This window comes from Tasmannia lanceolata, unplaced genomic scaffold (assembly GCF_043159265.1).
Source record: "Tasmannia lanceolata isolate RefF3 unplaced genomic scaffold, GAP_Taslan_0.1 ptg000024l, whole genome shotgun sequence".
In the NCBI taxonomy this organism is placed as follows: Eukaryota; Viridiplantae; Streptophyta; class Magnoliopsida; order Canellales; family Winteraceae; genus Tasmannia; species Tasmannia lanceolata.
Genome location: NW_027518701.1, coordinates 624,910 through 652,886, shown reverse-complemented (window position 1 = coordinate 652,886; position 27,977 = coordinate 624,910). Strand labels below are relative to the sequence as shown.

The window sequence follows — 27,977 nt, the reverse complement described above, 5'->3', positions numbered from 1 at the left end:
AGTCAGGAACTGAAAAATCAGCACATCCCATCTTAAGATTCTTAACCAACTGAAAAATTATTTGCATACGGTCTTATACGAATGAGAAAACGGTTCCTACACATATGTGTAGAGAGTTCTCTACACACTAGCTTAAAATACAGTGGGGGCCCACATTGTTTGGGTGATCCAAGCCATCCATTTTAAAGGCCCTCACATAGATAGGGTGTCTACAAAAAATCAGATCCATAGGATCATTCCAACCCTACGATTCGTGGAGGTAAAATGGATGTCTTTAAACCTTCACAAATTAGTCAATTTTTTGCCTCCACAGTTCTAATGGTTAGGATGATCCTATGGATCTGATTTTTTATGGACACCCTATCTATATGAGGGCCTTAAAAATGAATGGTTTGGATCACCCAAATAATGTGGCCCCCACTGTATTTTAAGCTAGTGTGTAGATAACTTATCTACACATATGTGTAGGAACCGTTTTCTCGAATGAGAAAACGTCTTAAAGTTAAACTTGAATATTTGCAAAAATAATGGTTTCCATAATAGACCTTTAGGCTGTTTGGATGTAGGGAAAAAGAGTTATCCGACGTTTGCTATACTCATTTTTTAGGGTTTTTTTTTTCCGAAATTAAAATTTTCGATTCCTTTCAAGGAAAACAGCAAACATTCCATAGAATTTTACTTTCTATGGATGTAAATCAAAATTTATGCTCCTTTTATATTGTAAAAATGGGCCTAAAATTTGTTTTTACGCCCATTTTACATCTAAAGAAACGGAGCCAAAGGAAAATATTATTTTACATAATTTTTTTCCCATATAACCAAACACCTCCTTAATGTCATATTTGCAGATCAGAAAAATTAAAATAATCTTGTATGCAAAGAAGGACAAAAAATCTTTGGTTTTAAGCTGGAAAAACAGCTTTTAATTTTCCATCTGAAAAAATAAATAAATTCCAGCAACATTTTTGTTTCAAAGCACTACGATAAAAACAGGAAAAATGAGCTCAAGAAGAAAAAAATATTTCCTTTCCCAAATTTCCCTAACTTTTCCCACCAACCAAACAGACAAGGAAAAGGAACTAGGGGAGTTTACACCCATTTTTCTTCTAAAGAAACAGAGCTAAAAGAAGAAGAAAATTGCTAGTAAGACAACCATTTCTGTAACTTCCAAGAATGAGAGATGGAAAGCATGAAAATCTTCATAATCTTATGAGCCTTCTCAGAGCCCTGCCATTCAGGGGATTTAAAAGGAGCAAGAAAGGATAGAGAAAGATCAAATGAATGGACTACTGATTAGTACCATTGCAACAGTGTAACTTGCAAAACTAACTTATAGTGTAAGAGCAAGGAAACACTTGTGTAACAACATAACCAGTGAAAAATCCAGATAAAATGATGACCCCGAATCCCAATTTCCAATATTCAATGCCATAGCTTTGTGCAAAAAGCGTTTCGTAGAAATGGCTTCTCTTTACTCGAAATCCAGTCCATGAAGGTATCGATGAGCTGGCCAGCCAAGCTTGGCGGGTCATCGATCAGAGTATCAATAAACGCACTCACCACCCTCCTATCTTGCATTGTTGCTTTCAAGCTAAACCAAGTGAGAAACTTCACCCTGAATTCCTTCTCAATATGCCCTTCACATTCTAACCATCTGATCACCTTCACAGAATACTCATACTCCCTCTCCATCATTTGCTTTTTATTCCCCGAGTCAGGCTCCTCATTCACCCCCTCGGATTTGGATGGCTTGGTGGGGGGGCTTGAATTGGAGTGGACGAAAGGTATGACCTCCGTGGGAGGTGGTAAGTGGCATTCATTATCGTTGCTAATTTCCTCTAATGATCGAACCTTACAGTGGTTGTCAGTACCAAATTTAAGAAGCTTTGATGCCTGATTATTATAGCTTGAGTTGGTTGAATCCCTCTGCGAATCTGTTTCAATTCCCAAAGCTCGTTCACCTGAATCTCCGTGTATGCACACTTTGTCTGAGCAAAGAGTGGACAAGCTGCTATAGCTACCACTTGGTGTCTGTGTAACACAACAAGCTTCCCACTCTACAAATTCTCTCGTGTTGCTAAATGGAGAAACCTTGAAGAAATACTCTGTTGACGGATCCAGACCCGATATCACGAACCTGGTCTCTGGCATAAGTAAGGTGCAAGTGGGTTCTTCTGCATAGTCCACAATAGCAGACCTTCGATGCCACAATCGGCATCCTTTGATATCTTCTAATAGTTTATCCTCAAATTCCAATTCAATAACAATTGAGACTGGAGAGATGTCTTTGAAATGAATGAGGCAAGCTGAGGGAGGTGTGCAAGGTATAGCTGATGGATAATAAACAAGGCTATCAAGATTCCATGGGCAATATTAGTTTAGACCGTAGTTAGCAACATGTGATTCGGCAAAAAAATGGGATGCGAAAAATTCGAGTTTAATACAGTATTGGTCTGAAAAAACATGGTAAAAAAGACGGAAACACAAAAAAAAATGTGTTTAAAATTTTGTAATTTACAAAATCTAGCGGGGAAGTTGGAAAGTTGGCCAAAGAACGCATTTCATATGTCTAAAACGCGTTTTAAACATGTTTAAAATGTTTTCCACAAAAAAACGAGTTTTTTTTTATCACTGTAAAAGTTTTAAACGGAGTATTAAATGGCACACCAACAAAAAAACCTTTTTTTTTTCACAAACACACCGTTTAAAACGGAGTTTTGCTAACTATGGTTTAGACAGTATAAAAAATCAGTTTTACGATTTGGGACTCAGATTCTAAATTTGAAAAGAAATAGACTTACTTGGGACTTTTGGAACATCATTGGGCAATGGCTCCAATATTAAAGAAAGCATGGAATCAGATGCTTCCAATGCGGAAGTACACAACTTCTGAATCTCAGCTCCACAATGTAGCCTGTTGACAATGGCTCGTGCCATTTTTGCAGATACGCGGTCTAGAGGTCCAACCTCTTTCTTGAGTTTTTGTGCAGCTAAGTTAACAATCCTTTGTAGTTCTTTATACTGTTCAGTTCCTTTGAGAATCTTATAGCTCAGCGATATGCGACAACACAATACATCAACTCTTCTAGCGTCCTTAGCAATCGAAAGTTGTTTTCTCCAGCATCTGCAAGATGTGCAAGTATAAATGGAGAATTGAACAATGGCTTGAAAATCATCTGAAGGCATAAAAAGTTGAGACTGATAACACGATGGATGAGAGGATATTTGGGGGTGTGCAAAAAAAAAAAATGAACATGCATAAACAAAATTGTATGGGCTAAAAACCATTTGTTTGATGGAACTACAGGCACAAAAAACCATTAGAGTGAAGGAAGCGAAAGCACAATATTGTATTCATTCATGAACAATGTTCTATATGCCTACACTGTGTTTTGCAAACTACAGAATAAAAAGTTCTAATTCAGTATCCATCTTTCAATCCCTGAGATTGGGCTTGACATGCAAATTATTCAATTCGTCGTGTGTGTCCATTTCCTTAAGTGCACTTTACACATTTGTCCTTCAATATTTGTCTTGTATAATGGGAAGAACCCCCTTTCTAGTAATGCAAGCACAATTTGTCACTTGCTCTCTAACCATGGTGCCAGAGTCCTCATCACGCTGATGGAGGATTATCATCCACAAGTTTAGATTATTTCCTCATGATCATGCCTCAATCAGCATTGTCGTGTCTGTGAAAACCAGACCCTGCTGCAATTCCATTTCTGAAGCACCAAAATATTTAAGTGTTTCTATGAAACATTACACCTTTTCTACACAAGTGAGAAATAGAAGCTAAAACTCTAAATTTCCAGATAAGCAATGTTAGAGATTACAAACTCTTGGTCTGCCACCAGTGAACTTTTTCACTCAGATTTCATATTTGTGATGTAGAAAGCAAAAAATTTTGCACAGGAATCTAGGTCTATCCCCCATATTTTAACCTATGCTGGCCCTCCCTCCTGATCACCTGTTCTATACTCATCTCATGAAACATCCCACATATCACGAAATCTGCTACAGTTGTGAATCTTGTAACAGAATTGCATTCATCACCTATTATCATACCTCAATCTTAATCTATGTTGGGCTGTTGAAGTTTAACTTCGGCGGAGTTCTTAGAGATGAGAACAACTCAACCAGGTGGGCCTTTTGCGGGCCCAATTGGGATCATAGACTCTAACAAAACAGAGGTGAAGGCAGTTCTTCATGACATCAGGACTACAGAGACGAGACTTGGGCATGGACAGTTTGATAGTTTGAGGGAGGCTCCCTTAATGCTATCGGGTGGCAGGATGTTTCTCATCCTTATTCATGGAGATTTGTGCATGAGATTCTTGATTGAGTAGCAGTCCCCTCGATTTCTTTCCAGCACGTCTGGAGATCGGCTAACAGTGACAGACAGATTAGTCATGGCAAGAGTTGCCATGGACAGCTTGGCAATATTTGATTATCTCCCTCCTAAAGTGATTCTGAATTGTTTTGTGCTTTTGTGTCTTTTCTTGCTCTTTCTATTATTGTAATGATCCTCCTGGTCATGGGGTTTTCCTCTCTTTTCCTTAATAAAGTTTAAATATCTTTCAAATAATAAGGGGAGCCGATTCAATAATAAGAGAAGGATGATAAAGAGATGAAAGAGATTAGATATGAGGGAGTAGTTCACTTTACACAACTCAATAACAATCTCACTCAAGTTCTGCACAACAAATCCATACCACATACTCTAGATTCGCAACAAAGGGCAACACTTGATTGTATGCTAGACCTAGAGATGAACAAGTATCTTACAGGGATTTGAGTGAATAATTGGTGCAAACCTGGGGGCTTACATGTATTGTGGAGAACTCTTAGGAGCTTGATGGATAATTCGCAATATAAGGGTTGACAAAATTAGTGGTGAGAAAATTGTGCCCTAGGGAACCCCATCGGAAAAAAATTGTGACAAGAAAATTGACTAATAATAAAACGACATTGGAGAGGATTTATCTACAGATATATGGTCGATCGACAAATGAGAAGGTCGAGCGATTGGACGAGATGAGCATTGAAGTTTCATTCACCATTCATCCAATCTTAGAGGACTTTATTTATATCCTTCCCGATGACATACACCTGGATTACCACCGGAATATTCTCATTCCAAATATCTTGTATAGAAGAGCAACACAATCCTTTGATTCATCTATCGTCGCTACAATGTTTTCATTGACAAGCAATTATTTTTGGAAGAGAATGACTTGAACTTGAGGTTGCGTTCACTTCAAGAGGAGTGACTGATGTAGTACGTCATGTTGAGGATGAAGATGAAGTGGATCAACATGTGCGAAGGATTGAGCATCCAAAGATTGTCAAAAGCTATATAAGGAGAGCCAAGATGGCGAGTATTCGTGACCCAAAATTGGACCGTCATGAGCCAAAGAAGGGAAAATCTACTGTTTGAGTGACAAGTTTTGACGTAGATCGGGCTCATTCTTAGTTCCAATGTGACTTTAATTTCAGTTATAAGGTTCTAAATAAGTCTTTTAGATGGTTTTAAGTCATAGGGTTAAAATAGGCATTTTCCTTAAGTTTCACTTCTGATTCGTAGATCGTTGTTAGATGTCTTCATTAACAAGCAATTATCTTTGGAAGAGAACAACTTGAACTCGAGGTTGCATTCATTTCAAGAGTGACTAATGTAGTACATCATGTTGAGGTTGAAGATGAAGTGGATTGGCACATGCGAAGGATAGAGCATCCAAAGGTTGTCAAAAGCTCTACAAGGAGAACCAAGATGGTGACTATTCGTGACCCAAAATTGGACCGACATGAACCAAAGAAGAAGGAAAAATCTACTCTTTGTGAGACAAGTTTTGCCGTAGATGGGGCTCATTCTTAGTACCAATGTGTGTAGACACCCCATTTTGCCTAGCTCTGACTGACAATAGATCAGTCACGATGAAGACTCTGATTATTACCAAAGTATCTGAATGTCTTTGTGGGCATGAAAACCAAGGGAATCTACCACATGTATAGCTCAACTACCAAGCACCTCAGCACACCACGAAACACCCACAAATCCCCAATTCCCAACCATCTAACCATCACCCATCTCTGGATATATCAAACTACACATTCTCCGGTTCCCAAACACAAATGGTCCCTGAGCCAACTTGTCGTTGCAATACATAGCTTAAGGTTTCACATTGCGATCACAATCTGCACATTGTGGTCGCAATTATCCAATTATACTAGATAAACTCCATAGCCGACTTTCTCTCATTTCTTTTAGTCCCACATCGAAAATACAAGCCAAAAACCCTTGGTTGGTGTGCCTATAAAAGGACCAAGGACCAAGGACCAATGCATTTGTGTGTGTGTGGGGGGGGGGGGGACTCTATGAACTTATAGCTTCATTTCATGGCCAGAAATCCCAAGAAAATGCCAAATACCCCAGAATATTGTGGTTTTGGCTCACTGAAAGGACTGAAGAGTCTTGGAACGAGCCAAGAAGACCATGAGGAGTCGAGCGGCGCCCACTGGCATTTGACAACAATGTCATCAATCAGGAAAGTAATCATTTCCCTCTTTTATTTGTCTGATGTCCTTATCCTTCACATTTCCTTAGGGCCAACAACGACATGTTAGGAGGAAGTTCTGAGGCGTAGGGTCTTGCTGGACCCCAAACCTCAAGGCCTTCTCCTAAGGTTAGTTAGCATAGATGCCTAATAAATAGCACGGGCCCACTTAGCCCCTAGAATAACTTCTGATTTTTCATTGTATTCATAAAAGATTTAAGGCTTATTTTAGAGACCGGTTTTCACCGGGCGAGGATGGTGCTTAACGCCTTCCATTCTCGTAACATGGTCGCTAACCCATCTCAATGGGAACATAGACTAGACAGTCATAACGGGTTCTAGGCCCATAAAGCGGATGGTCCGTTCATTAGTTTCTACTAACATAATGATGGCCCTAACCGTTCATTAGTTATAATAGGTATTTTTCTTAAGTTCCACTTAAGTCGCTTAAGTGAATTAGAATAAAAGAGGGCTCACTCCACTCCCATGACACTATTCACATCATTATTCAAGTAACTATTCAGATGATTTTGTAAGGAGCTTTAATTTAGGGTATTTTGTCAGAAGTTGAGAGTTTTTAATTCAGGTTTTAGAGCTTTCTAGGCTGTTTCCTTTTCTCTTTATATATATATATATATATATATATATATATAAGATTCGGGTTCTGGATCGCGACAGTGGCAGGAATGAACAATTGGATCGAATCAGAAAGAAGCTAGGGTTTTGCACCAAGTTTGGTCCATATTACTATTCATGGGGTTTTCTTGGAGAGGAAGACTACAGCTTTTTGAAGATTTCTATAATATTTTTTATGGATTTTTTGTGGGGTTTGATCTTTGATTGTAGTCAACCTAGATTAAATATATTTTGTAGCAAATTTTTGTACTCCTTTTTTTTAATAACAAACAATTTTTTATCCATTGGATTTGTTATCCACTGAGAGGTTAGTTGTTGTGATTTTATGCAGTAATTTATCTTTTATTTGATTCTAGATTTGAGGAGTATTTTAGACAATTATAATCAAGAGCTATCCATCAACTCCTGGATTTATTTCTTTTATAATTTACATCATAAGTTGGTATCGTAGCATCAATCATAGATTTGTTCTGTATTACCACCCAAAGGGCTATTAACTACAGTGATAGTGGTCAGTTTATACTTTATGTACTTCTAATGCACGAATGGAGTTTAAGATAAAGCTTCCATTCTCCATAATGATGATTTCCTCTCTTCATCGAACTCACATCTGTTGGTTGGATGTAGCTTTAGTAACTATTCTTGATGTTGCCATAGTAACAATTTTTTATGAGATACTATGATTTCCATAGCATTCCCACTGGTTCTAGCAGTTCTCTTGATGACAACTAGACCATTATAAATCCAGTTGACATACACCTATTTTCATCGGATAGGATCACTAACATAGATATCAAGGCAAAGAAAGTGATTAATGCTCAGTTGCTCCTCTTTTTCTTTGGTGGAGGGTGGGAAAGAGAACTCAAAGAAGAAAATATGTACAGAGCGTGAAGAGTCGTTGAACAAACTATCTATAATGTTTGGAAAGTTATCTCATTTCCTATTTTAGTGGGAAACCAATTTAGAAAGGACTCTTTGTTAGTTTTGTTTAATACCTTTCACACATAAGAGACACACGACCAAAGAGGGGGACATGAGAACAAGGTGAAAGAAAGAGAGAAGGAGATGGAGTTTTCTTAGGTTTTTTCTCTCGGGTTATCCCTGTGTACGGTCTTGGTTGAGAGGTCAAGCAAAATGATTGTGGTTTGCGGGTTTCCAGGTTAATCCTGTTGCAATCCCTGTATATTGTTTTCTCATAGTGGAAGATCGTGTGCTCTCGTAAGTGGACGCAGGTATCTTGGCCGAACCACGTAAAATCTTGTTGTCCATCTTGTGGCTTGCTTTTTTTTATCCTTTTGTGCATGATCAGATCGGATTTTGTCAGGAAATTTTTTCTCAACAAGTGGTATCAGAGCTCAGGTTGGAGCGATCGCTGTTGGGTCGGGTTGGAGCGATCACGGGTGTCATTAGACCACAGCTAAATGATTGTCAGAGGTAGAAAGATTTTTCGAGAGATTCTCATTTGAGGTGGAGCTCCGTAACAAGGGTAACAAGGGTGATCTGAGATGGAGATAATAAGGGAAAGAGAGTTGTGCCAGTTGACTGTGCAACGGAAGCTTCCATAAAATGTTGGTGTGGTCTTCACTTTTCTCATTTCTCTGTCAGTGTTAGATGCCGTCCAGTAGGGCAGATGAGAAATGATAGAAGTAGAATACCAAAACCATACTCCCCCATGATTTCATGGGCTGAATCACCCTTGATCCATTGCCTGCATATCTGCAAATCACCAGCCAGTTTTACACCAAGTTGCAAAGCGGCCCATTTTGTTGCATGGCTCATGTTGTGGATAATATGCACAATGCAACCTACAAAGAATTGATTGTCTGGAATGTGAAAAAGACATCCAGATGTAGGACCAATTGGGAGGGGAACTTGACATAGTTTACAATAGCTGAACCTAGGAAAAAAACATAGTCATGGGCAAGATTTGAGGCAAGATAATAGGTTCAGTCTTGGTAGGATTTAAAATCAGGGTCAATCTAGACTAGTTAGAATTACTAGTGAGCCTTTCTAGCAGCTTGGAAGCACCAGGGAATTGTCTATTGCATCTAACAGCCCAGATCTGTTTATAAAATTCCAGAACAGTCCCAAAACTTGCACAAGAGGTAGTAATAAGGAAGACACAGTAACTTCAGAATTCGAGCAGAGTGCTTAGGGTTTCAAACAATTCGAGAGGTTTGAAACGGTAAGAAAACAGTCCAATATGACTAGAAAGAAGAAAAGGCGGAGATTGTGTTGATATTAAGGATTTACTAAAATGAAATTGTTTTTAAATAACTTTTATAGAAATACATTGCTAAGGATTAGGTTTGTTGGAGTCGCACAAGCTAGACCAAAGGCATCACACCAATGATTTTCCTAAGGTATCACACCATAGAAAGTCAAGGCATTACACCTAGACTAGGGACATCATATCCACGACTTTGTGAGAGAGCAAAAAAGTCTTTTCATTCATTCTTACATTTAATAACTTTCACAACTTCTAGAGAACCTAGAGCACTTAAAAAGCATAATTAATCTAAACTCTTGGGCTTTGAAAACAATAAACGAAAAATATTTAGACTTTCAAGACCATCAATGACTTAAACATGGTTACAAAACTAACCCTCAGATTTATACCCCTACAAATAAATAAAAGAACCCTAAAGCACTTCTAATGGACCCCAACTGGGCATGAGTTGCCAAGAGAGGGCCCATCAAAGGTTCCCATCATCTCCAGTCCTACTAGGCATGAGTTTCCAAAATAGGGTGTTGGGAAAGTTGCCTTATTTCCCACACACCTAATTAAGGTCGGAAGGCAAGCAACATCCAAATAGGAAAGTCTTGTTTTTTAGGTTTTAGGAAAAAACCTAGGTATAAAAGATGTTTCACTTTTGGTGAGTGTGTGAGAACGTGAGAGAGAGAGAGAGAGGAGGAGGGACAGAAAGAAGAGAAAGTGGGGTTTTCTTCTTGGAATCTTTTTTGGGGTTTTCTCTTGGGTTACTCTCTTGTACGGTCTTGGGTTGAGAAGCAAGGAAATGGTTGCGAGTTTTGGGTTTGGTTTAATCCATTGTAATCCTCATATATTGTTTTCTCATAGTGGAAGATCGTGTTTCTCGCCCAGTTGATCGCCAAGTAGGCTTGGCCGAACCACGTAAAATCTTGGTGTTCATCTTGTGGCTTGTGGTTTGTTTTACTTTTCCGTTTAATTTGTGCACGATCGAATCAGATTGCCCGACGGATTTTCTCAACTAGTGGTATCAGATTTGTGGTAGGAGCGATCGACGAGGCCGGTGGAGTGATTGTGGGTGTTGTGGTTGGATCGTGGCTAGAGCGATCTTTGGGAGTAGAAAGATTGTCCAAGAAAGATTCTCGTTCGAGGTGAAGCATTACACCAAGAAGTGCGGAGTAATCTGAGATGGCGGTAAAATCAAGTTCTACTCGGTTCAACATCGACAGATTTGACGGGAAGGGCAGTTTCACCCTATGGAAGATGAGGGTGAAGGATATCCTAGTTCAACAGGGATTGGCTAAGGCGTTGAAGGGTAACGATGGGAAATCAGAGAAGATGACAGATGTCGAGTGGGAAGACATTAAGTCGAAGGTGGTCATCACGATTTGGCTATGTATGTTAATAGCTTTATGTTTAACGTTATGGAAGAAGAAGATGCGCCTAAATTATAGGAGAAGTTGGAAAAGCTTTACATGTCAAACAGTTGGGCAGTCCGGTTGTCTATGAAGCGGCAATTGTACGGGATGAAGATGCAAGAAGGCGAGAATCTTTTGGAATACATCACGATGTTCAATGGACTTGTTGATCAGCTCCACAAGGTTGATGAAAAGTTGAAGGAAGACGACAAGGCCGCCCTTTTGCTTCTTACTTCACTTCCCGATTCGTATGACAACCTGGTGACGACTTTATTGTATGGTAAGGATACAGTGAAGTTAGAGGAAGTCACGACGCCGCTCTTATCGAATGAGATGCGGAAGAAACATGTTCTTGGTGGAAGTGAAGAGCATGGGTTGGTTGTTCATGGTGGGAATCAAAGAGGAAGGTTGTTTGACAGGGAAAGACAGGTCAAGATCTAGTGTCGGCGGAAATGGCGTGCAATGTTACCGTTGCAAGGAATATGGCCACATCAAGTGGGTTTGTCTTAAGCTAGCTGCCTCTACGGACAATGATGCTACGAATGTTGTGTTGTCGGTAACGGATGAACAGAGCGAAGAGTTTGGAGACATTCTCACAGTCTCCGCAGGTAATTGCACTTCTCCTCATGATGAGTGGATTTTAGATTCAGGATGCTTTGTTCATGTATGCTCTAGAAGGGATATTTTGATACGTTCCAGGAGACAAGGACGGTTGTAGTCTCCGCAGGTAATTGCACTTCTCCTCATGATGAGTGGATTTTAGATTCAGGATGCTCTATTCATGTATGCTCTAGAAGGGATATTTTGATACGTTCCAGGAGACAAGGACGGTTGTAGTGTCCTAGGGTGACGGGTCTATTTGTGATGTCATGGGAGTTGGGACGGTGAAGATCAAGAAGTTCGATAGAGTGGTTCGTACTTTGGGTGGTGTGGCATATGTCTCAAAGATGCGAAGGAATCTGGTATCTCTTAGCCGGTTGGACTCCAGGGGTTGCAGGTATTCAGCAGCAGGTGGAACCATGAAAATCAGACATGGTTGTATGGTTCTGATGAGAAAAGAGAAGTGTGGAGGATTGTACTGTCTGGTTGGGAACATGGTGACTAGTGTTCCTAAGATCGCGATAGATAGTTGGAAACAGAGTGGTAGTGCGTGCACACGTAGGGTCTCTTTCGCAGTTGGTGTAGAGACGGGTTTTCAGGTTGCAGACGATGGTGAGAAGGTGGCAGTACCTGCGTTGGGGAGGATTGATCGAAATCCCTCTCCATGTATGACTAGGTGAGTCAACGGGTTGGCAGCTACACATGTGCATTAGCCGTGTTGATCGAATCAGGAGGAGTCAGAATCAGGATGATTCGAGGGCTGTGTAGCTGGTACTTCGAAAGGCCAATGGTGGTTTGCGGTGACAACGAACAGGTGACGACATCAACGAAAAATCTTCAGGTGGCTGGGAAATAAGCCAAGGTGGAGATTGTTGGGAAAGTTGCCTTATTTCCCACACACCTAGTTACGGTGGGAAGGCAAGCAACATCAAAATAGGAAAGTCTTGTTTTTTAGGTTTTAGGAAAAAAACTAGGTATAAAAGGAGATGTTTCTCTTTTGGTGAGTGTGTGAGAACATGAGAGAGAGAGAGAGAGGGAGGAGAATGGAGAGAAAGAAGAGAAAGTGGGTTTTTCTTCTTGGGTTCTTCTTTTGGGTTTTCTTCTTGGGGTTTTCTCTTGGGTTACTCCCTTGTACGGTCTTAGGTTGAGAAGCAAGGAAAGGATTGCGGGTTTTGGGTTTGGTTTAATCCATTGTAATCTTTGTATATTGTTTTCTCATAGTGGAAGATCATGTTTCTCGCCCATGGAGTAGGCTTGGCCAAACCACGTAAAATCTCGGTGTTCATCTTGTGGTTTGTGGTTTGTTTTACTTTTCCATTTAATTTGTGCGCGATCGGATTAGATTGCCCGGAGTGTTTTCTCAATAGAGGGCCCATCAAAGGTTTTGATCCCTTTGAGGGTCGTATAAGCCTTGATATCAGATAGAAATGTTTTTGTGCCGAACTAGGAAGGATGGCATCCATACTAATCTTCAAGATGCAAACATGTCAGCTATTTTCTTCTCCTATCACAAGCTTCACAAATTTTCAAGTGTAAATCTCCTTAGCTAATACCTTAATAGCTGTTATCAAACCACATCTAAACCACAATTCTCAAGATGGAAAATCAGCTCTCTGTAGGGAATTTGGTGGCTGGTTTACAAGGCTAGATTCTCAGGCTTGAGAAAGGTCTCGGCTGAGATTGTTTTTAGTTGTAAAAATGCAATTAGGTAGGACAAAATTTCCAAAACTCAAGTGCAGATGTAGTCCTCGGTCTGAGACTTCAACATAGATTGTTTCTCAAAGCTGAACCGATACTCATGCCTAATGGAGTTATCTGCAGAAACTTCCTGGATCACTAATTCAATCTAGGAAATTTCACGTACGGGGGACAAATAATTCACATAATATCACAGGGGTCAAGTTTTCTTGAAAATTACACAGGGGGTCAAAACCCAGATAACGAGGTCAGGCATGACGAAAATGCCCCTCTGCCATAAAAACAAAAGCAGACAACTGATTTGACTTTGAAAATCTGCTTTTCCCTCTTCCCTCTTCCCTCTTCCCTGTTCGCTTCGTTCTTCCCTGTTTTCTTTTCCTCCACTCCTCCGGCAACGTCATTTTCGCCGGTGAAGCACATAAACAGTCTGGTTTGATGTTGATTCATTTAAATAAAATGGGTTTCATGTGTAGTTGATGTTGGGTTTGATGTTGAGTCATTTAAAGAAAATGGGGTTTTAGGTTATGAGATAGGATTGACTGTGTAGTGATGATGGGTTTTATGTTGATTCATCCTTCAAAATATTAAATTGGGTTTCCTCTGTAGTACTTATTTTTTCATGGGTTTCATGTGGATTGTTACATTTTCATTGGTTTCATGTAAAAAATAGATAGGGTTTGATGTATTTCTTCTTGAGATTGTGTAATGTTTTGTGGGTGGAAGAAAATCCATTTTATTAGGGTGGAAGAAAATCCCTACTCGTACACCCTGATTGTGGGCTGATAATCCCTACTTTAAGGGACTTCTTCAACCCCCTTTGGGTACTAGTTACCCAATATAGGTAGCTGAAAACCCTTGGGCGTGAACTTCATGACCATGATTTGAAGTTGGTGCGCCCTCTATGGGGACTTCTTCTACCTCATTTAAGGGCCCATAATACCTTCTTGAATACCTTGTAGAGCTCCCCTATATTGCCCTTCAAAACCCTCTTTAGGTACTAGTAACCCCACCTAGGTAGCTGAAAACCCCTTTGTGTGAATTTGAGGACCATCTTCTGGATTTGATGGGCCCTCCATAGTGACTTATCCTACCCCATTTGAAGGCTCATAATTCCTTCTCTAATACCATGCACAGCTCCCCTCTATTGCCCTTGAGAAGCTCCCCTTAGGTACTAGTTACCCCATTTATGTACCTGAAAACCCCTGAGTTTGAACTTGAGGACCATCTTCTGGATTTGATGGGCTCTCCAAGGGTATTTCTTCTACCCCATTTGAGGGCCCATAATCCCTTCTCTAATATCATGCACAGCTCCCCTTTATTGCCCTTGAGAAGCCCCCCTTAGATACTAGTAACCCCATTTATGTAGCTGAAAATCCCTGAGTTTGAACTTGAGGACCATCTTCTGGATTTGATGGGCCCTCCAAAGGTACTTCTTCTACCACATTCGAGGGCCCATAATCCCTTCTCTAATACCATAAACAGCTCCCCTCTATTGCCCTTGAGAAGCCCCCCTTAGGTACTAGTTACCCCATTTATGTAGCTGAAAACCCCTGAGTTTGAAGTTGAGGACCATCTTCTGGATTTGATAGGCCCTCCGAGGGTACTTCTTCTATCCCATTCGAGGGCCCATAATCCCTTCTTTAATATCATGCACAGCTCCCTTCTATTGCCCTTGAGAAGCCCCCCTTAGGTACTAGTAACCCCATTTATGTAGCTGAAAACCCATGAGTTTGAACTTGAGGACCATCTTCTGGATTTGATTGGCCCTCCAAGGGTACTTCTTCTATCTCATTTGAGGGCCCAAAATCCCTTATGTAATACCATGCACAGCTCCCCTCTATTGCCCTTGAGAAGCCCCCCTTAGGTACTAGTAACCCCATTTATGTAGCTGAAAATCCCTGGAGTTTGAACTTGAGGAACATCTTCTGGATTTGATGGGCCCTCCGAGGGTACTTTTTCTATCCCATTCGAGGGCCCATAATCCCTTTTCTAATACCATGTACAGCTCCCCTCTAATGGCCTTGAGAAGCCCCCTTTACGTAGTGGTTCTTATGATATCTTGTCGGCCCTTTGCAGGTCTTCGTAAACTGGCACGCGCAATGTTTTCTCTACTGTTACACTATGATGGCGTACTGAATGATGAAGTTAATTGGGAATATGTTGGTGGGAGTAAGAAATTCTTATTGGTAAGTACCCGAATAAATCTTAAAGAATTGGAGGCTCTAATCCACAGTCGAATTGGGAGTATAGGAGGACGGGTGTCACTATCCACCAAATGTCGATATGTTGTTGATCCATATATAAGCACTCTAACGACGTCGATAGCGATGATATCATCCAAACGTTGGATATGGTGCTTGAGAGAGATACTTTCAACTCTATGATGCTATACATAACAAAATTGACAATGGCCTAAATTCATCATATTCTTTATGCTGCCCCCAAACAATGTCATACCTTCTACTTCCTTTTCACCGCGAAATCCCTCTCATAACCTGGCCATACCTTCGACTTTTGTGCCACCGATTCCCTCATGAGCCCCAACATACATGTCGTCTACTTCGACTGGTCGACTTGTGCCAGCAGGTAGAAATGGCCGACCATTGCCGGTAGGGGGAGCCACTTCTGTTGGCTTAAGGTTTTCACCAGAATCTCGAACCCTTCACAGTTCAACAATATAAAATCAGGATAGTAGATAGAGTACTTGATTATAAATAAAATTCTACAAGACATACCTTCCAGTAAATTGTGCCAAGTCACCTACTATGCTTGTATTACCCAATTCCGTTTCATAATCTCTTTGTAAGTCTACTTCAAAACGAGAGTCGGGAGTGACAGTTACTCGTTCCGGTGGATATCTTAGGTGTGGAATCGGTGGAACGGAAGTAGGAGGTATGCATGCATTATGAGAGGGATTTTGAGAGGGAATCGGTGGTACAGAAGTCGAACGTATGGCAAGGTTATGAGAGGGATTTCGCGGTGAAAAAGAAGTAGAAGGTATCACATTGTTTGGGGGCAGCATAAAAGAATACGATGAATTTAGGCCATTGTCAATTTTGGTTATGTATAGCATCACAGAGTTAAAAGTATCTCTCTCAAGCACCCTATCTAACGTTTGGATGATATCATCGCTATCGACGTCCATTAAAGTGCTTATATATGGATCAACAACATATCGACATTTGATGGATAGTGCCACCCGTCCTCCTATACTCCCAATTCGACTGTGGAATAGAGCCTCCAATTCTTTAAGATTTATTCGAGTACTTACCAATAAGAATTTCTTACTCCCACCAACATATTCCCAATTAACTTCTTCCTTCAGTACGCCATCATAGTGTAACAGTAGAGAAAGCATTGCGCGTGCCAATTTACGAAGACCTGCAAAGGGCCGACAAGATATCATAAGAACCACTACGTAAATGGGGCTTCTCAAATGGGGTAGAAGAAGTACCCTTGGAGAGCCCATCAAATCCAGAAGATGGTCCTCAAGTTCAAACTCAGGGGTTTTCAGGTACATAAATGGGGTAACTAGTACCTAAGGGGAGCTTCTCAAGGCCAATAGAGGGGAGCTGTGCATAGTATTAGAGAATGAATTATGGGCCCTCAAATGGGGTAGAATAAGTCACCATGGAGGGCTTATAAAATCCAGAAGATGGTCCTCAAATTCACACAAAGGGGTTTTCAGCTACCTAGGTGGGGTTACTAGTACCTAAAGAAGGTTTTGAAGGGCAATATAGGGGAGCTCTACAAGGTATTCAAGAAGGTATTATGGGCCCTTAAATGGGGTAGAAGAAGTCCCCATAGGGGACACACCAACTTCAAATCATAGTCATGAAGTTCACGCCCAAGGGTTTTCAGCTACCTATATTGGGTAAGTAGTACCCAAAGGGGGTTGAAGAAGTCCCTTAAAGTAGGGATTATCAGCCCACAATCAGGGTGTACGAGTAGGGATTTTCTTCCACCCTAGTTTAAGGGACTTTCTTCCACCCACAAAACATTGCACAATCTCAAGAAGAAATACATCAAACCCTATCTATTTTTTACATGAAACCAATGAAAATGTAACAATCTCCATGAAACCCATTAAAAATAAGTATTACAGAGGAAACCCATGAAAATTTAATATTTTGAAGGATGAATCGACATGAAACCCATCATCACTACACAGTCAATCCTATCTCATAACCTAAAACCCCATTTTCTTTAAATGACTCAACATCAAACCCAACATCAAGTACACATGAAACCCATTTTATTTAAATGAATCAACATCAAACCTCACTGTTTATGTGCTTCACCGGAGAAAATGACGTTGCCGGAGGAGAGGAAAAGAAAACAGGGAAGAAGGAAGAGGAAAAAGCAGATTTTCAAAGTCAAATCAGTTGTCTGCTTTTGTTTTTGTGGCAGAGGGGCATTTTCGTCATGCCTGACCTCTTTATCTGGGTTTTGACCAGGGAAGCAGGATTCGTACCTGAGGGTGGGGATTCGCGATTCCCCGAATCGCAAATCGGAATCGTGATTCGATTCGATTACCCGATTCTGGGGAATCCCGAATCGATTCCGTCGGAACCCTTATTCCCAATTTTGGGAACCCCGATTCCCAATTTTGGGAACCTCGATTCCCAATTTATGGAAACCCCAATTCCCACTTTATAAGAACCCCGATTCCCAAGCGATTCCCTGTGAATCCCCAACGAATCCCAACTCCCTAGCGACTCCCGGCGATTCCCCGACGAATCCCCGGCGAATCTCCGTCGACTCTCTAGTAAACCCACGATTCCCGCTTCCAACTATCCCAGGAGCCTTCGATTCCCGCTTTCGAATCCCGCTTTCGATTCCCGCCCTGGCAACCTTGGTTTTGACCCCCCTGTGTAATTTTCAAGAAACCTTGACCCCTGTGATATTATGTGAATTATTTGTCCCTCGTACGTCAAATTTCCTTCAATCTAAAGAATCAAAAGCTTCAATTTCCAATAAAATCCAGCCAAAACCTCTCAGCGTAAAAGAAAGTTCGTCGCAGAAAGTAACACTTGCTGTTCAAATAAACTTCATAAGGAAATTCGATCCTCTATCCAATAGCTTTCTCAGTAGAAAATGAATTTTAATTGATCCAGACTACATGAGCAGAATTCTAAGATGGAATTCTCTCTTAGAAATTGGAAATATGGAAGTCTCTCTCAAGTCTAGGTGATTTTCGGTCACAAAAAATTTGAACAGCATAAAATTTTACCGTAGATTTCAGAAATCAATAAGGGCCCGTTTAGATGCCGAGAAGATTTTGATTTGCATTTCTCACATTTGCAGCCCATTTTGCGTTGTGATTTGGATCTGGATCAAATCCTTGGATTTCCAAATCCGCGACTGACAGTGAAAAAAATTGGATTTCCAAATATGCTGTGGAAATAAGTAATTGGTTTCCTTCACTCTCTTAGCTCCTCAGCCTCTCCCCTCCAGTAGGAAGTACCCCCTTCCCTCCCTGTCTCCCTTAACATGAGCTAGCAGATCTATTCAATTTGTATTCAAAAGTCAATTCCAAATCCAAATACAAAATATGAGGCATCCAAACGGGCCCTGAGTATCTAGATTAGTGAGCTTCTATAGGATCGTTTACTCCAAAATATTAATCAACTAGCAATTTTGATGTGTCAACTGGGATAGCCCTTGTGTGGAAGAGACAACTCAGGAAGAAAGCCTTTCGATTGATCTCGTTGACACCTAAACTGCAGCTTTGTGTAAAAATGCAATCACAAATAACTGATAATTCCAAATTTGTAGTACCAGGACCTAATGAAATTGCATTTCAGACACGTTCTGTGTAGTTATTAGTAACTTGCAGGATCTGAGACTCACATGCATACCGTGAATCCAAATGGAATTGAGGATTCAATTGAACCTTCAAATCTGAAATTGATAATTGAATTCTAAGCATTAGGAGGAGCTCATTTTGTTAAGAGTGTATGCCCTAAAAGCAAATAATTCTTTTATTGAATCATAATTTATAAATGAAATTCATGACATATATTGGGCAACATAAAAGGAAGGAAAAATGACCGATGGGGGACTCACTATCTATTGAATTTTCAACAGGTCCAAGCAATTTAAAAGGTTACCGAGGAGGGACGATTTACGGATTCTGACAGAAAAGATTACCAAAATGCCCTTTTACAAAGGTAACACCTTATTTACTTTCCCTTCTTTCTTTTACTTTTTACTTTTCACCTTTTTTTTCAAACCGTACCGTCCTTCCTCCGGCAATCTGCCATTGTCGTCGGCGTCGGCGACTGGAAGTCCGCAGAAAGCATGAGTCCAACGCCAAAATCACAAAGGTGAGTTCTTTCCTCTCTCTCTGTATCTAGGTTTAGTTTAATTTTTCTTTCTTCTTAGGGTTTTGCACTCGTTTTTCGTTCCTCTCTCTCTCTCTCTGATCTCATTTAGGGTTTATGTGGATTATGTTGGAGGAAGAAGAAGAGAATGTATCGGGTTATGTATTTTTTCGGGCAGATTTCGGTCGATAACCTTGTTTAGAGACTTGAAAACCCCTTCGAGAGACTTTGAAACCCCCTTTAGAGATTTGAAAAGCACCATTTAGAGGGTTTATAACCCCATTTTAGAGACTTGGTGAGCCCCTCTATTAGTACCTGATAACCTAATCTTTAGTGCTTGAAAACCCCCTTCTAATATATTCAAAACCCCTCTTGAGGGAATGAAAACCCCCTTTTAGCTATTTTGTAAGCCCTTTTTTGGATTGATACCCTATATGTATTGATAACCCCCCTCTATATGAATCGATAACCCCCATTTAGGTACTACATAAGCCCTTCCTGTGGACTTCATAACTCCTCTTTGATAACCCAATTCAAAACCACCCTCTTTCCAGATAGATAACCCCATTTAGGTACTTCATAAGCCCTTTTTGTGGAGTTGAAAATCGTTGCTTAGATAACACTCTTTATAGACCCGATAACCCCTTTCTCGAGACTTCAAAAACCCTATTATAGTAATTGATTACCCCACTCAATATGAATTGATAACCCCACGTAGGTACTACATAAGCCCTTTTTGTGGACTTGAGAACCCTCTTAGATAACCCTGTTTAGATAATTGTTACCTCCCTTCAAAACCCTATTATAGGAATTGATAACCCCACTCGATATGAATTGATAACCCCCATTTAGGTACTACATAAGCCCTTCTTGTGGACTTGAGAACCCTCTTAGATAACCCTATGTAGATACTTGTTACCCCCCTTCAAAACTCCCACTTCACAAATAGATAACCCCCATTTAGCTATTTAATACGGCTTTTTTGTGGAGTTGAGTAACCCTACTTAGATAACCCTCTTTAGATACTCGATAATCCCTTTCTAGAGTCGATAACCACTTTCGAGAGACTCGATAACCCCTTCTAGAGACTTCAAAATCCCTATTTAGGATTTGATAAGCAGCCCATTTAGCTACTTCATAACGACATGATAACCCCCTTCTAGAGGTCTGAAAACCCCCATTTGATAAGCATCCCTATTTAGGAGTTGAGTAGCCCATTTGATAAGCCCTCTATAGCGAGATGATAACCCCCTTCCAGAGGCCTGAAAACCCTCTACTTTGGGAATTGATAACCCCATCTGTCTTCTTGATAACCCCTCCTTGTTGGGAGTTGAGAACCCTTAAAGACTTGATAACCCCCTTTTAAAGACTTGTGATTCATTTTTATAGTGCATGATAACCCCTTATTGTTTTATACAGATCCATTTATTGTTTTATACAGATCCATATACAATGTCTAATTTGTAAAATGGCAAAGCCTTCAAAGAAGGTGACACGAAAGACTCCAAGAAAGAACCAAAAGGATTTTAAAAATAGAGGAAGGAAAAAATAAAATGGGGAAAAAGAGACAGAGACATGTAAGTGTATTTGATGTTAGTGGTTTCAATCTAAGCAAGTTAATTTATTTATGACATTTACATTTCGATGATGTAATTTGTTTTGCAGGCTCCATATGTCCTAGCACGATGTTCTCCTCCAAGTTTTAAAACGGCAATGGTTTCAATCTAGATGACATTGTGATGCATAGGCCTCTAATAAGAGCACTCCATAATAAGTGTGATCATGTAATAAAGACTTTCACATTAAGGAGTATCTCAATCTCCTTTCAGGCCACCAATGTTGCTTTGGCATTAGGCCAGCCACTTAGGGGAGAAAGAATGGAGGTGGTGAGGGTTCTATCAACCGGCAAGAGAAACCCTCCTCTTAAAGTGGCTGATTGGTCATTTCCTAAAGCCTCTGTCATGGCATCCGCTTTTGAGGAAATTATGGCAGTAAGTTCGAGTACATGAGCAACCCTCTATAAACAAAACCGTCAAATATGTACTCTTATACCTTTTTATGACTGTCCTTTTCACCTAAAGTGCACATCGAACTGACCAGTTGTTCTAGCCCTTTATAGACTATTTAGAAAATATTGCCAACTACAACTGGGAAAATGCAGTATATTACTGGTTAGTAGATTATTTAAACAAAGTCAGCAAGGGTGGCAAATATCTTGACGGCTGCTCCTTGGCAATGCAAGTATGATGGACTCAGCCTGTTTAATATTTTAACTGTCTTATTTATGTTACGATTAACACGGCATGTCCTATGTTTGCAAGTGTGGTTACACGAAGATGCCAAATTTTGGATTCCCACTAATCCAAATGTCAGTCCACTTCTGCTGAAGTGGGATTCGAAAGTAAAGGAATCGAGAAAGTATCAATTGGTTGAGTATAAGCGGATAGAGAAATCTGAGATGAGACATAAAGCTATATATTGTAGCATATCAATTCTAATATCTTGTGAACTAACTATCTTTTCAAATCATCGGGTAGTGGTCACATTGACGTCACAAGTGGAGGAGTTAGAGTACGTAAAATGATCAGGCAATGCAGCAGAGCACGCCTATGTTCTGTAATTTTACTTCTTAATATTTACAATTTGATTAATTTTTGCCCTGTTTATATGTTAGGATCCTGAGGAAATAATAGGAGAAGTGAGAATGAGCCAAAATTGAGGACGAATATTTAGGAGAAGAGAGGGAAGAATCACAAAATCAGTGAGAGAAGATAAGAATTTTGGCAAAAGACAGAGAGGAAGTTAAAAAACAATAGGAGAAAATAAGAAAAGCATGGGATGCAATAAAAAGAAGAGAGGAAGAAACTGGAAAGAAAGAGGAGAAATTGAAAAAGAATGGGAATGTTTAAGAAAAGAGAAGGATCAGGGGAAAAGAGGGAGGGGTGGAGGAGCTGAAAAATGTAAATACTTTTGAAGTCGTAAAATTAACATCCCAACTCCCCGAGGAGATGACGGGCTTAAATGTAGTTGGATGCGACATAAATGCAGCAACTAGTTTGACGGTTTTGTTTATAGAGGGTTGCTCATGTACTCGAACTACTGCCATAATTTCCTCAAGAGCGGATGCCAAGACAGAGGCTTTAGAAAATGACCAACCAGCCACTTTAGGAGGAGAGTTTTTCTTGTCGGTTGATAGAACCCTCACCACCTCCATTCTTTCTCCTCCAATGGCAGGCCTAATGCCAAAGCAACATTGGTGGCCCGAAAGGGGACTGGGATACTCCCTAATGTGAAAGTCATTGTTGCAGGATCACACTTATTATGGAGTGCTACAGGGAGGATTTACACTGTAGTTATGGTGTATGCACTTCAGTGTATATACGGTGTTTATTATCTATTAATTAATTAAAATGGAAATTGGGTGGTTCTAATTTTGTGGAGATTGAAAAGGGAGAGATAATGAGAGAGAGAATTCCTATTTATTTATTTTTATTTTTATTCTGGTACATGGAGTTTTTATTTTGTCAAACTCTCTAAAAGAAATAAAGTCGGTTTATTGGAAATTAAAATAAAGAGAATGTTTTTATGGAGAAAATGTCCAAGAATAGGGTTGGGCGTTTCCTCCTTACATATTAAAAGGAAAGGAAAAAAGAGAAGGTAGTGTTTGCACGTTTTACACTCTTCTCTCTTTCCCTTCTCTCAAGTTTTCTCTCCCTTATTAGTTTCCACAAGAATTCCATTGATTTAGAAGAACTCTTCATCAATCCTCCATGTTCGTGCAAATCCAAGGAAGCCATCACTTTGGCTTATGGGTTGTCAACCTTGATAAAGCGTGAAGCCAAGTGAGGAGTAAATCAAACAGAGATTATCAGTTGTGTAATCAATTTGGTATTGATTTCTTATTCTCCTTTATTTCTTTTGACAACCAATGTTCATCTAGTAACTAAGATCTTGGGAAAAGGTTTAAAGGGATGTAAAATTTTTGAAATAGTACCTCCCAGGCATTTTGCTGCGCCTGCGAATCCCTTTGATCCAACCCTAACTAACACGTTTGACTAGAGCAAGCACGGATCTAAGCTGTGCGTTTTCTAATTCTTACCAGCCTTGAATTCAACTCAAAATTGAAGCAAGAACACTTCTCAAGCCCCAAGCAACAGTAATGAAATTCATGCACAGCCCATAGATGTGATTCTCTATTTTCTTTGAAACCTTCAAGTTTTCTACAAATTTTCCAATGTAGACATTCCTCAAATGTTATCAAATCAGAAAACTTACCAGGACTGAAGTTAGACAAGATTTTGTTTTAATCTTTGCATGAATTTTTCTAGACCCGAAATTTATTTTATTCCCTATTGAAAACCAAGTTGGATCCTACCTAACCCAAATATCGACACCCTATCCAACCCTTGCTAGTCGTCCTCCCTTCCATAGTTATGTCATGCATCACAATCACTATTAATCTAGAATCTTAGACAGTCAAGACCATAAATGACAAACACTTCAGACTTTCAACACCACAAATGGCGGACACTTCAGACATTCAATACCACAAATGACTTAAATACTTAGACTTCCAAGACAATAAATGACTTGAGTAAAATTACAAAAGTTCCCTTCGGCCCTAAAAATGAAAAAATAAAGATAAGTGTGCCTTCCTACGAATAAAAGAAAACGTGAAAAAAACCTTAGGAAGGGGGACAACCATTCAAAAAAAAATGATAAAATCAATTGAAAACGTATAGGATCTCTAAACAAGCCACATGTAAGGTGTTCTTTTATCTTTAATCAAATTGTGATAATTTATCATCCATATCTACCAAAAACAAGAAGTGGGAACGAGAGCAAGGGGCAGGAATGGGTATGGATACGGTCCTGAAAAGGGTTTCTAATTTTCATTTATTCTAACACTTTTTTTGCGAGGTAAACATTATTTTGGGCATAACAGTCACGGAATTATAAGTTATGTGGATAACGATAGTTACACATGTTAGCAGTCTAATTATATTATTTCTAGCTTCTCAGCCTTTGGATGTCATAAACTCCTAATTACTTAACATCTCATACTAACATTATCAAATCAATAAACTCCAAATATAACATTCATAATTAAACCTCGAGTTTTAGTGAGAAACTGAGCAAATAGAAGATGAGTATGAATTCATAACAACTGGGTACAATGGTCCCAGAGGAGTCCCTAGTAATTATTTCCCCATCTGTAAAAAAGATAGGATGCATCATAAGTAGGCAAAGAGCAATGAGATGGGATACATCATATGAGAAGCAATTGGTGAGAAGTACTCCCTAAATTTATCCTTTTGGTATTCCTCTAAACCAAATTCAAAATGCAAAGAAAAGGTATCTGAAATTTCGGATGTCCGTGGAGAATAGGTAGGAAGACAATGCTATACAATCCATTAACCATTTAGTGCATGCATATTGAGCATATATCAGATGTCAGTAGGGGTGTAAACGAGCCGAGCCGAGCCGAGCTTGGCCAGGCTCGGCTCGGTTCGTTAAGCTCAAAAGCTCGGCTCGGGCTCGAACCAGGCTCGGGCTCAGCTCGGCTCGGTCAGGCTCGGCCAGGCTCGCGAGCCTTACCGAGCTTGGGTTATATTAAGCTCACACCCTTCATCTTCCCTGGACAGCCCTATATAGTGTAATTTGACTACTTTTTTTACACTATGGGGGGTGGTCCAAGTAACAAATGGGGTTCCTAAAATGAAGTGACATATTTTGCCTCCCCCTTTCACTCCCTGGACAACCCTTTTAGTGTATATATTAATATATAATATATATATTTAAATATATTAAATTCTTAACGAGCCTTAACGAGCCGAGCCGAGCCGGGCCTGGCCTAAATCGGGCTCAGTTCGTTAAGCTTAACGAGCCTGGCGAGCCGGCTCGGCTCGGCTCGGCTCGTTAAGGATTCGAGCCGAGCTTTTTTCGAGCCGAGCTCGAGCGAGCTTCCGAGCCCGAGCCAAAATTGACACCCTTAGATGTCAGCATCCAAACAGTTAGTATTAGCTTTTTGAAGTGAAATTTTACAATTAGCATGAAAATATCAATGTACAATTGGAGAAAAAGAAACTATTGGAATGAAGAGATTAGTCAATTACCCCATCAGCCCATTCACTTTTCCACATGAAACACAATAGAAACTGCCGTCCAACTTGTTAAAGCACCCATTCTTGACAATGCCAGCCCTATCATGCTTAAGAGCACATTTTAAGTGGCACGACATGCCACATGAATCGCCATAATTTGGAGGATCAGAATTGCAAACCAACCATAGACTAGGATCCTTGTTGTCATCATAATGATAACATATACAACAAGAACACCTCTTACAAAATGCATCTTCTTGACTTAAAGTAGCTTTGCAGGCAAGATTTTGACAGAGAAGGGAGTTATCTCGCTCCTCTCCATTGTTCTTCAATGAACCATGGTCTAAGTCAGTGACTAAACACACTGGGTTCTCTTTCTTTTTTTGCCTTTTAGATCCACTCTTGGTCTTTGTAAGTGAGACTGGTGAAAGAGAAAGTGTATGATCAATCTTTTTCGCAGATTTCTTCTCAGAGACTAGCCTCAAGAGGTGTTCTATCATTTTAATCTTTGTGACACCGGTATATTTCCTTTCCTTACCCATTTCTGCACAGATGATTTGGAGAAGCTCTCGGCGACTCCAAGACTGAAGAATTTCAGGTGCATTTTTCGAACATTGTGAAATTTCATGCACTAGCTCTCTTTTCTCTTCCAAGCTCAGCTGACTGCATTTTGCAGGATCAAGTACGAAACCTAGAAAATAGAAGAAAATAAGTTGAAACATAGCTTTGTATTGCATTGCAAGTTTAGGAAATGAACCAATGGTAGAAACTAAGCATAAATGTTTGTAATGATGATGTCGTAGAAAAAAAATTACAAGCGTCCTCTTTGCTTCACAGAGAAAAAGTTTACATCAGCAATATTAAGAGTTAAAAAGGTCCAACTAGTAGGCAAAACTCTTTTGGCTCACAAGAGTGGATGCTCTTTCAAAAGTAGTCAAACATTTAACACTACAAGTGCTCTCACTTGGGTTTCTTCAATCTTAGAAGCAGCAACTACCAATAAAGACAACGGATCAATAGATGCAGTTTGAAAAGCACTCGAAAAATGTAACACTACAAGAGATTGACTCAATTTTCTGGTTCAAACACATAGTCAATCTTTTGTTCTCAGCCATTTACAAGCAACACTGAACATGCTGATCTTTAAAAAAAAGCGAAGTGGACGCAAGACATTGCCATCCGAAATTTTATATATATATATATATATATATTGACCATCAACTACTAGTTCCCATCATTACTGTACTGATAAATCATCTAAGAAAAACCATTCAAAGATAGATTTTCATGTAGGAAGTATAATGCCACTTATGTTACAAGACCCCTTTATATATATCTGTGTGTGCGCGCGTTTGGGGGGGGGGGGCTGAGCTCGAGCTCCAAAACAGTGTGGGTCCAATTTTTGGGGTGATCGAAAGCATTCATTTGAAAGGCCCTTACATCGATAGGGTGCCCACAAAAAATCAGGTCCATTGGATCATCCTAACCCATCCAAAACATAGATAGGATGCCCACAAAATATCAAGTGTTTAGGATCATCCTAACCCTTACATTTGCGAAGAGCAAAATGGGCAGTATCCGTCCATTTTGCCCTCAACTTTAAAACCGAAACCGAAATTTAAAACCAAGACAAAATTGGCGACTCTTCTATCATTTTCAAGCATATCCGGAGATCGGCAAACGATGTGATGGATCACCTTGCTTGGGAAGGAGTAGGGAGGGAGAGTTTGGATTTGTTTGATTTCCTTCCTCCATAAATTGTTCTTTCTGTTATTCTTTTTCTTGGTTTTGTTTCTTTTTTATGTAATTTGAAGTTTCGACCATCTCGGTCTTCTCCTTTTCTTTAATGAAATTTTCACCATTCAAAAAAAAAAGTGCTGTTCTACGCCCAATCACCAAAAAATGAAAGCATGCAAGCATTTTTCCAATCAATCCAACCAAATAATCAGTGACCAAACCCCCCCCCCCCACGCCCACCCCCACGACACACATACCCACCCACGCACCCACACCAAAACGGAACAATGCAAAGGGCAAATAATCTTCTAAATATCATCTGGGAACAAAAAATGTACCTTCCAATAACCACTAACACTTGCTTTATCATATCCTTGCAAAGATTCATTTTCTTTTCTCCAATCATGTACACTACTAAAAACTAGAATCTCAACTAAGTAACATGCAGCACTACTCAACAGGCATTCCCAAATATACAAAATAGTGAATGGAAAAAACTAAGCAACATTGTCTGCAAAAGAAAAAAACCCAAATGCAAACTGACCTGAAAATATAGATTCCATGCCTGAAAATCTCTCTCCCTGGATTAATCACAAGCAACCAGTAGAGAGAAGAAAGAACCAATAAACCCTTTACTTAAAACTTCAGGCAAATGGGCTTGAGAGAGAGAGAGAGAGAGAGACAATTGAAGG

At 39.9% G+C, this 27,977-nt stretch overlaps 1 protein-coding gene across 1 annotated transcript; it reads right to left on the bottom strand.

Moving 5' to 3' along the window:
• Positions 1 to 1,181: 1,181 nt before the first annotated feature.
• On the bottom strand, positions 1,182 to 27,977 carry LOC143857231 (VIN3-like protein 2). Its single transcript, XM_077367648.1, has 4 exons — positions 27,830 to 27,977; positions 25,561 to 26,239; positions 2,802 to 3,124; positions 1,182 to 2,330 (listed from the first exon to the last, which is right to left on the bottom strand). The coding sequence occupies exons 1-4, from the start codon at positions 27,846 to 27,848 to the stop codon at positions 1,423 to 1,425; spliced, it is 1,929 nt and encodes a 642-aa protein (XP_077223763.1). The 5' UTR covers positions 27,849 to 27,977; the 3' UTR covers positions 1,182 to 1,422.